General features: G+C 35.4%; 1 protein-coding gene across 16 annotated transcripts in view; it reads left to right on the forward strand.

The window, feature by feature from the left end:
- The window catches only part of DLG2 (discs large MAGUK scaffold protein 2), a 2,233,668-nt gene that overhangs the window by 1,143,675 nt on the left and 1,075,820 nt on the right, over positions 1–14,173 (forward strand). For 12 of the 16 annotated variants that reach the window (XM_070457186.1, XM_070457179.1, XM_070457180.1 and 9 more), the window contains one exon: positions 1,254–1,295. The exons of the other annotated variants lie outside the window; for them this stretch is intronic. In XM_070457186.1, coding sequence (XP_070313287.1) covers positions 1,254–1,295 — 42 coding nt within the window. The remainder of the gene's footprint in view (positions 1–1,253; positions 1,296–14,173) is intronic. 16 annotated transcript variants of the gene reach the window in all.

Genomic DNA, 14,173 nt, shown 5'->3' on the forward strand with positions numbered 1-14,173 from the left:
GACTAGAAAATGACTTTCACTGGTGGGCTTACATTGTTACCAATTATTATTATTGCTTGTGTACCATTTGGCATTTCTTACCACAAAAGTAATAAGATGCATGTGTATTGTGTGTTTATTAATTTCTTCCTTACTAATGAGAAAGATAAGCATCTTGCTTGCTACTTCACTTGTTAAATATATTTAAATTATTCTATAACTCTCTGCAGAGATCTTCTTCATCCTTTTTTATAACTACATAGCACCTTTTTAAGTAGATGGCCATGGCTTATTCAATAAATTCTCTGTTGATTATTTGAAATTCTTTAGTCTTTTGCTATTATATACAGTGTTGTCACAAATAGCCTTGTAGATATGCTGTTTGGATTTATAGAGGTGTGATCATAGAGTAGGTTCCTATAAATGAGATTTCTGGATTAGAAGGAAAACATACATGTAATTTTGTTAGGTATTGTCAAATGCACTATCATACAAGTTGTAATGCTTTGCATGCTCACTAGCAATATAGGAGAATCCTTGTTTCTTCTTGTCAACTAAACTGTTAAAAAGCTTTCACATTTTTGTCAATCAAATAGTAGGAAAGAGTATCTTAGTAGAATTTTACTTCTCTTGTAAGTGATATTATGGATCTTTTCATATGTTTGAAGACATTTGTTTTTCTTTTTGGGTGTAGGCTGCCCACTGTTCTCTTGGGCCTTTGGTATTTTCCTGCGAGCTTTCTCTGTGTTGAAGTATTATTTCTTTGTGCCTATTCCTAAGTTGCAAGTATATTTTTATAGTTTGTGATTCATATTTTGAAAAACATAAATATATACATATATGTGGTTTTATTGCTCACATTATACATATATATACACATATATGTGGTTTTATTGCTCATATTATACATATATATACACATATATGTGGGCTTCCTAGGCGGCTCTAGTGGTGAAGAACCTGGCTGCCAATACAGGGGACATAAGAGATGCTGGTTTGATCCCTGGGTTGGAAAGATCCCCTGGAGGAGGGCATGGCAACCCACTCCAGTATTCTTGCCTGGAGAATCCCATGGACAGAGGAGCCTGGTGGGCTACAGTCCATGGGGTTGCAAAGAGTTTGACATGACTGAAGTGACCTAGCATGCATGCACACATATATGTATATATATGTTATTGCTCATGGATTTTTGAGTCATGTTTACAAAAGCTTTCTCCTATCTTATGTTTTAAGGAATTAATCATGTTTTCTTTTTTTTTCTTTTTTACATCCAGCTCTCTGATCCATTTGGAGTTTATTCTAGTGTACGATGTGAGGTACTGATCTAATTTTATCTTTTTCCAAGTGACTACCCAGTTGTCTCAGTATTATTTATTATAAATTAATTCTTTCTCACTGACTTGAGATGCCGCTTTATCATACACCAAATGTTTTTAAACCTTTTTTTTTGTACTTTAAATGTGCAAATATCATACTGTTTTAATTATAAACAATGATAATCTCCAAAGGTCAGAAGAGATAATGGTTTCCCCAAGGTCAATTTGCTGAAAAAAGAACAAAAAAAAAAAAAAAAAAAACAGGAAACATCAGATCCAGGATTTGATCCATGGCCACCCTATGTTGGTATGATTTAAGTAACTTTCTAAGCTGAATCTTTATCTCGGTTAAATAAATCTATCTGACATATTAATAATTATCGTATGATTTAAATAACCTTCTAAGCTGAATCCTTATCTCGGTTAAATAAATCTACCTGATATATTAATAATTATCTTATAGATAATAAGTGGTAGTGTTTGGCAAATGTAAACTACAAAATTAGGGGTGCAGAGTATTTTTGTAGCACAAAGTGACCGTTTTGTTAAAGGTCATCTGACCCCTTTCTTAGTATATAGATTATTCTATAGTCTAATTCCAAAAGCTCTTGAAGAACCCTTTACTTCCCAGAAGTAGGATTTTATATGCATTCATACTAGTAGAGTATATATGGCAAACTTTGAGCTGATTTGAACCACAATGGACATGATGGGGGCAGGGGAAAGAATCTATCATTGTCTCTCATGACCCACATTCTAATGTCCATGTAATGAGAATCCCTATAATGAGTGCATTATTTTATAAATATGAAAAAAAAACCTAGAAAATAAATATGAGGCAAATAAATGCTGTTTCCCTAGTGTTGTGCAGTTTAAAACAAAAACAAAAACCCACTGGCAGAAGCCATCTGGTCCTGGCAACCTTCCCGGTTAAACACTTTTAATTGCTTCTGTGATCTTGGTGGGTTGGTGTGCCATGGTTTCCAGGGATTTGGGAGAAGTGACCTTTATGAAGTAATCACAGTTTGTTGTACAAAAGAACTCTGAGTTACCAAAGCAGGCAGCATATCCTGCTGTGGGTCCATGGTAATGAGAATGGATCAGATGTGTGATGATGTCCTATTTGGATTGACTTCACTGTTACATTCTACACATAGGGGTATTCCAGCAGCCAAGAACATTCCACTTGGAATGTTCTCTGAATTTGAGCAGTGATCATAAATCCAGTAGATTCTGTGAGTGAGTTGTGTTTATTTTTAGTCCTCCTTGTGACACCAAGTCCCTTTGCTATACCATCATCTTGAAGTTTTTATTGAAATATATATTCAAAAATTTTTACCAAATGTTTTATTGATGTACAGTATTATGTTGGTTTCAGGTATATTTCATAGTGATTTGACATTTACATACATTATGAAATGATCATTGTGGTAACTCTAGTAACCATCTGTCCTCATACAAATTTATAAAATATTATCGACCATATTGCTTATGGTATATATTATGTTCCCATGGCTTATTTATTTTATAACTGGAGAATTGTACCTCTTAATTCCATTCACCTATTTCTCCCATCCTTCTACAAATGGCAAAATTTCAGTTTTTTAGTGGCTGAGTATTCCACTGTGTGTGTATATATACATATACATATATATATCTATCTATATACCACATCTTATATATCCATTTATCTATTTTGGGAGAAGACATTTTCTGATATAGTGTTGATAATCCGTATCTATTTTTAATGTCATTCAGAATAAATTGAGCTAAAGCTCTCAAGTTATCGCCACTTTCTCTTTTATCCTTCCTCCTCCTCTTCAAATGTCTCTGAAATTTCTGAGGAGAATGGACTGTACCCTGACCCCTTGACAGTCAGTCGCAGAATCAGACCTAGCATCTGGATCTGACTGTCTTTCCGGTGTCTTTCAATCATCTGCACTGATTTCTCTAGGGCTCCAGAGGCACATTCCTGCATTTATCCTACCCTTAACTGAATGGCTATTATGTAGCATGCATTATGTCAGGTACTAGGAATCCACCAATAAGTAAAATGTGGTTCTGTTCTTGAGCTATCCTTATTCTGAGCAACTGTATTCTCAGAGAACAAATCCAATGAGGAATATTGTAGAAGGACAACTCTGTCTGAGCAACAAAGAAAAGAATGTTGTCCTGGGAAGTAGACAGCAAAGTCTGTGACCTGGCTTGGCTCCTGGGTATGACCTTGGGCAAGATATGAATCTCTCTGAGACCTAGGTTTTTGTCGCTAGGGCAAGCTGGCTGGCTCAGAGATCTTTGGTCTTTTCTTCTTCTGACATTCTGTTTCTCTCTCTGAAGGTTATTTTGTAACCAATAAAAGTAAATTAAGTGAGTGAAGTCTCTCAATTGTGTCTGACCCTTTGTGACCCCGTGGACGGTATCCTACCAGGCTCCTCCCTCCATGGGATTTTTCAGGCTAGAATACTGGAGTGGGCTGCCATTTCCTTCTCCAGATCGGGTTCCCCACCCAGGGATCGAACCCGGGTCTCCCACATTGTAGACAGACGCTTTACCGTCTGAGCCAGCAGGGAAGTCTCTAGGAAACTATATAACAAATACTTGGGCTTCCCAGATGGTGCTAGTGGTCAAGAAGCCACCTACCACTACAGAAGACATAAAAAACGCAGGTACTATCCCTGGGTAGGGAAGATGTCCTGGAGGGGGGCATGGCAACCCACTCCAGTATTATTGCCTGGAGACTCCCATGGACAGGGGAGCCTGGTGGGCTATAGTCCATGGGGATTGCAGAGCTGGACACGACTGAAGTGACTTATTAGCACATATAACAAGTACCTACCCCCATTTGTGGGTCTGACAGTTCCCAGAGTTAGCCCTTATGTTTCTAGGATTTGGTACACTCTTCTTTCTTTGTAGCCATAACACCAGGTGTGTGATTTTTATGGGTGGGCCTGCTGAACTCTTTGTAGATTCTATGACTGTTCCTATAAAAATCAGGGCTGGTTGTTAAGCAGCTTGCTACAGTCCTGCTCAGCTAAAGTCAACACAGAGAAACTTCATTGAATTTTTGCATTTCTAATCTCTAGTGGGTGATGATGTAGTCCTTTCCACTTTAGTGTTAAAGAAAAGAAAAACTAAAAAAGTATTACACAGTTAAGCTGTTCATAATTGTTTTCTTATTTCTGTGGAACCAAACTGGCATCCCTCTAAATGGAATAAATATTTTGCTCCAAGTGTGGAAAAGTGATTCCTCATGACTTTATAGCCTTGTGCAAGAAGGATAGCTGTATTAGCTTGTTAACATTGGGTCATTCCTCAGTTGTTGGACAAGTAGGACATTAGAGATACTGGGTAATGTTTCTTCTCTCTAGAAAATTAGATTTATATGCATGTTTAAAAGCACAGTCGTCATTCTGTCAGTTAATTTCAGCTCTTGTATATGTTTATTTGCACTATTAATAAATCATGGAAAAAAGTTTTTAGAATCATCGTTTTATACTGATTAAAAAGACTGCGTAAGGAAAACGGGGATATAGGATCTGTGGTGATTGCTTCCGGAAAGGCTCTAAGTGGTTTAATTTGTGGTCAGAGTCCCTGACAGACTAGGGGAGGGGGGGTCTTGACAAGTGAGAGCTTCTCCTCTCTGATGGGTAAGAAATCTGTAAAAAAAAGAAAAAGAAAAGAAAGAAAAGAAAAATGCTGATATTATTAATTGGCGATCATAGAATTTTAGAGTTAATAAAGACCTGTGTGGTCATTTAACTCTGCCTCTTTATTTCTCTGATTAAGAAGTGAGGCATAAGAAACTTAAAACTCTGTTCAACAGTAATGACAATTAGTAGCAGAATCAGATTGAGGAAAGTGACTGTCTTTCTGGGGTCTTCCCATTGCACTGATTTCCCTCTAGAGGCTCATTTATTCACTTACCCAAGTATTGGCTGAATGACTGTTATGCAGCACATGCTGTGCCAGCTACCAGGAACCCAACAATAAGTAAAATGTGGTTGCTTCTCTCTCGGAACTCAGTTTCATGTATCAGAAGTGGAGTGAAAGTCGCTCAGTCATGTCTGACTCTTTGCGACCCCCAAGGACTATACATACAGTCCATGGAATTCTCCAGGCCGGAATCCTGGAGTGGGTAGCCTTTCCTTCTCCAGGGGATCTTCCCAACCCAGGGACTGAACCCAAGCCTCCTGCATTACAGGCGGATTCTTTACCAGCTGAGCCACAAGGAAAGCCTGCTTGTACCTTTGAAAAGTTATAAACTGGTACCCTTCTCTACTCCAAAAAGGAAATTTCAGTATGGATTGGTTCAATAGAATTGTGATAAAGCCCTATCAGTTAACTCTTATCCTTAGGTTTTTTACTCCTTAAATTACTTTTGAATTCTTTTCCAAGGCTTATTCTTTTATCAATGCTTTTATGAAGTCATGACAATATCGAGCCCATTATACATGATCAGTTCCTTCATCATTTTTGGACTTCTGCCTATTTATGATTGATTGGCAGGCCAATTAACTTTTTTTTCTCATTTATAGCCATTTAAAAAAATATCTAAAAGCATAACTCAAATTAAACAATTTTAGAAACACTTAGTCTTCACATAATACTCTTGCAGTTAATATACATACATTGGGAAAGGCATAGAAGAGAGACTGCCCTAGATTTGAGATCTAGATCCTTTACTTGCTATATGACATCGGCCAATTTATTTTAAATTCTGAGTCTCCATTTTATCAAGCCTAAAGTGGAAATAATAGTTCCTACCTTGAAATGCTTTGGGGATGCTAAAATGAGTGTGTGTATAGTTCGAAATATAAGGATGGAAAGAGGAATAGTCATAACTCCTAGCCTTTGAGGAGTAAAAGTCAATAAATATTGTTATAATTTTTCTATTTTTTTCATATTTCTGACAATGCAGTTCTAGTGAACTGATAGGATTTGCAGCCTTGCAGAATTAAAGAAATTTCCAAGGGTTATCCTATCGATTTTACTGCCTTTAGATCAAACTGATTATGAAATACTACACATATATGGAAGCTATTTTCTGAAAAGTTATCCACTGAAAATTTTATAGGTTAGCACAGTAAAATAATTTCTCCATTTATAGCATATGTGGATTTGGGCAAATTGCTTTCTTTGATCAGCATTACATTCTTCATTCTTCATGTATATCAAAGAATAGCTTTCCAAGGGCAAGAGCCTCACATGTCTTATTTCTCACAGTACCATGAGCATTAGAGAAGTAGCTGACACATGATACATACTCAATAAAACTTCTTGAATATATGAGTAAATAAATTAATTGTACTATTGTAAAAGTTAAATTTTATATATTTGATAAATAACTGCCCCACACTCATTTGTTTGTGTTTGATATAAATGGCATTAAGGTGGTACAATTCATGGATATATTCATTAAGTGAATGTAATGACATTTTCTCTAATAGAAAAACTAAAGTACAGGGCATCCCTAAGTGAGCCAGTCTGAGAGCTATACGATACCTAAGTATCATATATTTTTATAAATGTGAATATTATATATTCATACTATACTATGTATAGTACAAATATTAAGTTTTTATTCTTGGAATGCTTTATCTAGCAAATCCTCCAAGTACTGGGTTGGCCAAAATGTTCGTTTGGGTTTTCCATAACGTCTTAGAGCAAAACTTGAACAAACCTTTTGGCAAACCCAATATAATTGGCCATTTGTTAATTTATTTGTTCACTTTATAAATTATCTGGATGTAGAAACATACAAGCATAAAAATAATACTATGACCTATTCTCATTAATAAGAATGAATATATCCTAAATAAAATGCACCCAACAAAATTTAACACCAGTGAAGAATCATTTAAAAAGAATAAGTAGTAATGAATCCCTGGAAGGCAAAGATGGTTTAATTAGAAATCTATTACCATAAATCATAATATCTAAAATAAAATTTGAAACTATCATTCTAATACATGTTAAAGACATTTAATACAATTTAACACTCATTCATGATAGAATCTCTTAGAAAACTAAAAATAAAAATCTATATGTTTGACACTATAAGTAATAACTATCCCAGATTAACAATCTTTCCTGTACTTATTGTTGAAATACTAAAAGAATCCCCATTAAAATTAGAGGAAAAGAAAGTAATTGTTATTACTGTTATGCTTTAACATTATTTGAAATTTCTGAACACTGAAATATGACATGAAACAGAATGAGGTATATCTGACAGATTAATTTCTGTTTTTTCCCCACAACTCACGATGTGCTTGATGTAAGAGAAGTGGTAAACAATCAGTTACTTCCCTAATTACCTCAATAAAGAGAAAATATGGGTTTAAATATTCCATTTACAACAGCAGCAAAAAATACAACATACCTTGGAATAAATCTATTTCCATCTATGCATGACATAGATGAAGAAAATTATAAAATTTTACTGATTGATGTCAAGGGTATTTGAATAAATGATAACCCATATTCCTGCAGATGAAATGTGATATTGAAAAATGTTAATGTCTATCCATATTTAATATGGTTCATCATAGGCCAGTTAATAAAGCATTTAAACCTAACAGAAAGATTCTGTTTTTTTAGAGGAATAAATGGGTGGTAAGAGTGATGTTAGCCGTCAAAGTGTAGAATAGTGAATGGGCTATTTTTCCTACTGCACATATACATTAATAAGCATTGCAAAGCTGTAACAATTAACAAATGGTGTAGTGCTGACTCAAGAATTGGCTGACAGACCAATTCAATAAAATGGCTAACTGTGAAACAGAGGTTAGTGTAGAAAATAATGTTGTACATGATGAAGGAATTAATGTAAATCAGAGAAAAACAAATAGATTATTCAAGACTTGGGGCTCAGAAAATTGGTAATTTTCTAAGAAATACAGTTACAGCCATTCCTACTAGTATAAAGAGTACTTAAGAGAACAGGCTTTCAGAGTTCAAACACCAGCTATATCACTTACTAGTCATATAACTTTGGATAAACAAATTAACCTCTCTGAACTTCAGTTTCCTCATGTATAAAACAGGGACAGTAATCATGATTAAATAGTTAGTGCCAATATATATTAATATAAGTATTAATAATAGTCATAAAATGGTTATGGGAATCAAACAGACAATTTATTCCATGGACACAGGAGGCTGGTGGGCTATAGTCCATGGGGTTGCAAAGAATCGGACATGACTGAGTGACTAACACACACAAATAATTAATTTAATATGTTGTTTGGCAAATAATCTTTATTCAATAAACATGATCAGTTATTTCTGTAGTCAAACACCAAGCTAATTTCATATGTATTAATAGACTAATATAAAAATAAAACCATGAACAGTTCTTATTTAACTGATTTCAGTTTTGAGGAGTTTCTAATCTTAAATACAATCGAAGAGCTTACACACAAAAAAATAGATTTGTCTACATAAGAATTTTTAAATATATGTTTAAAATATAAAAAACTGCAAGGTGACAAATAAAACAGTTATATTTTAACTCTAAGAGCTCTTACAAATCAGTAGAAAAACCACCAACATCCTACACAGCTAAATATTAAGATAAATTCAAATAAGTTTTTTAATATTCTACATCAGTTATTCAAAATAATCTAAATAAAAGATAGAAATGTGCATTTTTTATAAAAAGAATATGGCAGTGCTCCAGCTGCCGAGAGTGGGGGAGGATGTTCACTCCAGGATGCTGCTGGACAGGATTTATATCATGTAACATTTTGGAAGGCAATTTGGCAACACTTCATAGAGACTCAAAATGCTGTCACCATTTTAGTCTTATTCTAGGAATTCATCCTAGGGAAATAATCAGAAAAGCAAATTAACATTTTTGTATACCTATTTTATCATGGGATTGTTTATAACAGGGGGCACAACCGTGAGATGGGATAGCACACAACCAAAAGAAATCATGTCTTTGAAGCACACAGATTGACGGTCCAATTTCTCGCTATAATGGCTAACGTGTTATGCAAATTATAATCTGTAGTCACACCAGTTGCCACATTTATTGCTGCATCTATGTGTGCACCTATATACAGAAGAACAACACCAATTTTCTAGCCTTTACATGGATATCAGAATCACAGATAAATTTCACTTTTGTTTTATATAATGTAATTTTAGTTTTTTTTAATAATAATTAGCAGCACTTGTTCCATCTGAAAAAAATTAGACAAATGGTTGAAATATAGATTGCATTCTGTTTGTCTCTGTTTTTTAGAAGGTAATACTTCACATGTGATGTGACAGCTTGCATTCTTGAGATTCTGTTGTATTCCATCAATTTTGCATGAATTCAATGATAAATTTAACCTTTGGAAAACTAATATTAGACTTTCTTTTTAGTTTGTTTGTAAAACCTGGGAGTGAAGAGCAAAACTGAGGTTATCAAATTGCTTTCAGGAACAGCTGGAAACATCATTCAGGGCTGTATTCTGTTTAATGTTCAGTGCCCTTTCACGGGGAACTAAGAGAAATATGAGTCTTGGCATATGTTATTTTCTGCATGAAAGCTTACCAAGATCCCTGGTGTATTTCAGTTGCAGGAGTGATAGGCAATAGCATTTTATCGTCTCTGCCATACAGTTTGGCATTTGATTATATTCAGTTTAGTGCTTCATGACATACTGCCTTTGAAAATCTTCCCTCTTATGAACTCTCAAAACATTTAATCTTTTTATTCAATTTTAGCACATTTTATTCCATTTACCAAGTTTTATTCATTGAACAGGTTTTATCTTGTAGAAAATCCTGCTTCTTCTACCAGACTCTAAACTCCTTGAAGTAGGGAAGTATATCTTGCTTACTTCTATATTTCCTGGACCTCACCCAGAATGTCTTGCACATGAAGGTAGTCTTTTGTTAGATTAATGAATGAATGGAATAAATGAAAATATCTGTTTAACATATTGTCTTCTAACTGTCTTAGATTATATATTTTCTCTCCTAAGATTGGAAATTTCAGGAAAACAAAGCCTAAGCTGTCACATACTATTTTTGCACCTAATACCTGCTAATAAACTCTCAAGAATGGCCCACTTCATTAAATTATTTAACCTTTTGTTTTGAAAGTAAGTTTAGATGAAATTATCTGAACATGATTTATTACCAAAACTAGTGGACGGAGGAGCCTGGTAGGCTACAGTCCATGGGGTCGCGAAGAGTCGGACACGACTGAGCGACTTCACTTTCACTTTTCACTTTCATGCACTGGAGAAGGAAATGGCAGCCTACTCTAGTATTCTTGCCTGGAGAATCCCAGGGACGGGATCCTGATGGGCTGGCATCTATGGGGTCACACAGAGTTGGACACGACTGATGTGACTTAGCAGCAGCAGCAGTGGTTAACCTTAAACTATGAACAATGATTTAAACATTTTGCTTTTGCCTTTAACCTCATTTATGATAAGAAGGGATTGTTACTTAAAGCCACTTGAGTTCCACTTACCACTTCCAATTATTTGATAAGTACTTATCAGGCATCCTTATAGCTGGTAAACTTTGAAAAAAGTCAAATTCCTTGCTTCATAGAACTTGTATTCTAATGTGGATGGTGGGAGAGGAAATAAGTGAAAATGATGTTGTTGTTGTTCAGTTGCCCATTTGTGTCCGACTCTTTGTGACCCCGTGGACTGCAGCACGCCAGGCCTCCCTGTCCCTCAGCATCTCCCAGAGTTTGCCCATGTTCATGTTAATTGCATCTGTGATGCTGTCCAGCCATCTCATCCTCTGATGCCCTCTTCTCCTTCTGCCCTCGATCTTTCCCAGCATCAGGGACCTTTCCAGTGAGTCATCTTTAGGTGCTAATACATTTAGTATTGAAAAATAAAAAGAGAACAACAACAAAAAGACTTCATTGTAAAAGTGTCATTTTAGCAAAGACTTGAAGGAGACGAAGGAATGATCCTGTGGCTATCTCAGCATGAGAATTCCAGGCAGAAGCTAGAGCAAGTTATGAGACCTGAGGAGGGTGTGCTCTTAGTATATTTACAGCACAAAGACCAAAACAGGGACCCTGTAGGAGATCTGTATCAAAAGGGTGAAGTTAGTTTCTGACTTGGCAGAGTCATAATGAAGTATGAACTGCAAATAAACCACTTAGGGCAAAGTCTTGTACGTATCAAATAATTGATAAATATCATTTATCATCATTATGTGAATTACATGAACTAGATTCTTAGAACATTGTGAGAAAAAAACACCATATGCTGATGTCTTTTTAGGTTGAAATCATGTCTGGGTCAGGCCTGCTTGGTTCTAATACTTATACTAAATATTATTTCCTTACATAACTACTTGCCATCTATTCTTTATCTCTGGTGGATAACTATTTATTCGTGTTTCTAAATAAAATTATTTGAAATGTGGTCCATGGAGCTTCTGTGAATGAGCTGAGGGACTTTGAGTCTGGCCTATCCAAATGCCCGGAGATATCTGGCGTGGGTTTGATCAACAGGCTTATTCAGTGCTGAGATGAGGCCCTGCTGCTCAGAACCCAGTGTTCCATATTCCCTTGGCGAGGGTTATGGTTGCTCTCATAGACTGGGTCTTGCAGATATCCTCAACGTGAGCCAAGTTCCCTTAATGGATGTGCTGGAAAGAGCTCAGTGTTACAGAGTCAAGAATGTAATTTGAGCTGTGCCGACAGGAAACAAATTGATCATTTTGGCCCACATACCTGAATCTGAAGCAGCCTTTCCCCATCAGGGAAGACTTTCCAACATGATGCAGTTAAATTCCCAAATGTTCCTGGATATGGAGTCCTAATTTAGATTTGCTGTTAAGTCCTTGAATATAATTTTGAATATGCCCTTTTAATGCTCAGTGGAAAGTGTGATGAGGTTCTAGTATGTATTGTGGCATGCATGATCCTTAGTGATATTCTTTGTTTTTTCTTCCAAATTGTGAAAACACACACCTCTAATTACCTTCCATTTGGAGAAAGAAAGGGAAGTCAAAGTAGTCCCAAGATCTCTTGGAAGAGTTTGTCTTCCAAAGATTGCTGAGACTAATAGTTTAGAGTATAGACTTTGACACTTTGTTTCCTAAGCAACAGCAAAACATAGAGTAAAAATCAATTTCTGAAATCAAAATTAAGTACCAGGTTAAATCTGTTTCTATTACAAAACCAACTAAATAAAATGGAAAAGAAAATAGAATTGATTGGGTTTTCTTAAATTCTTTATTGATCCACTTGTAATGAAGGCCAGACAGAAACACTTTCCCAAAATATTTTCACTGTTATTAAAATGTTAAATGATGTCAGAAATGGACAGGTGTGAAATTTCATTAGGAAAACTGCTGTAGGTGAGAGGGAAGAGAAGAACAGAAGTTAGGTAGAGAAAGAATAAAAAAAATAAAAGAAATAGAAGTTTTCGCTAAATTGTCCTAGTTTCTGCTTCTTCATTATTTTATACTTCCTTTTTGTGAAGTCATTTTGTCTGTTTTAAAACCCTCCCATTGTTAAGAAAACCAAAAACATTGAAGATTTAGATGACAAGTATCCTTTTATATCTTGTTTTAACAACTTTATTGAGGTATAATGACATACAATAATTTGCACATATTTAAAATGTATAATTTGATAGATTTTGACATACATCTCCATCTATAGATCTATCACTTTATCAAGATAGTGAAGGTGTCTACCAAGCCCTAAAATTTCCCTGTGCTCTTTCGTCAACTTTCCCTCCTTTCACTGTGTCCATTACCAGTCAACAATTGATATGCTTTCTGTCACTATAGATAGTTTACATCTTCTAGCACTTTATATAAATGGAACCATAATGGAATCATCCGGTATATGCTATTTTTGTCTGGCTTATTTCGCTAAGCCTGATTATTCTGAGATTCGTCCATGCTTTTTGCTCATACCAGTAGTTCATTCCTTTTTATTGTTGAGTAGTATTTCATCGTATGAATATAACACACTTCATCTATTCATCTGTTGATGGACATTTGTTTTATTCCCAGTTTTTGGCTATTACAAATAAACTTTTATGAACTTCATATACTATCTTTAAATCAGCATATGCTTTCATATAAGTTGGATAAATGCCTAGAAGTGGAATTGCTATGTCATGTTGTAGATACGCATTGAACTTTTTACAAAACTATCAAGCTTTTCCAAAGAGGTTAGCACTATTTTCCATACCCAAAGTGATTCTTCCATTCGACATTTACACAGCTGCCTCTCACTGGCTGGACATTTTCCTAAGTTCAGTTGGTAGTAAGAACATATTTCTTCTAGATGGACAGCCATCCTCACCATGATGATAGCTCCCCAAGTTTGTACCTCTAGCTATCATCTTCCTCTGGATCTTCAGCTCTGCATTTCTAACTGCTAATTGTCTAATCATCTAATTTACTAGTAGTTTTATGAGATTATGAAGATAGGGCACTGGATCCATGCCCTAGCACAGTCCCCCTGAATTTTCTTTCTTTTAGTAGAACCCAGGATAGAACTACCTCCTGACATGATCTTGCCCTAGCATGAACAAAACCTTTCTTTAACTCTCTTCAGATTCTTTGAGGCAGGGTGGAACTTTCACCAAGACTTCACTGAATTCTTCACCACAGACATTGAAGGGTAGGAACACAGAGAATAAGAAGAGGGTTTTCCAACAAATGCTGGAAAGAATGTGGAGATAAGGGAAATTTTTTGCACTGTTGTTGGGGATATAAATTGAAAAAATCACTATGGAGAATAGTATAGAGAGTCCTTAAAAAATAAAAAAAAAAAAAAAACTAGGAATAAAACTACACTATGACCCAGCAATCCCACTACTGGGCCTATACCCCGAGAAAACCATAATTCAAAAAGATACATATACCCCAGTGTTCGCTGT

Source organism: Odocoileus virginianus, chromosome 28 (assembly GCF_023699985.2).
Source record: "Odocoileus virginianus isolate 20LAN1187 ecotype Illinois chromosome 28, Ovbor_1.2, whole genome shotgun sequence".
In the NCBI taxonomy this organism is placed as follows: domain Eukaryota; kingdom Metazoa; phylum Chordata; class Mammalia; order Artiodactyla; family Cervidae; genus Odocoileus; species Odocoileus virginianus.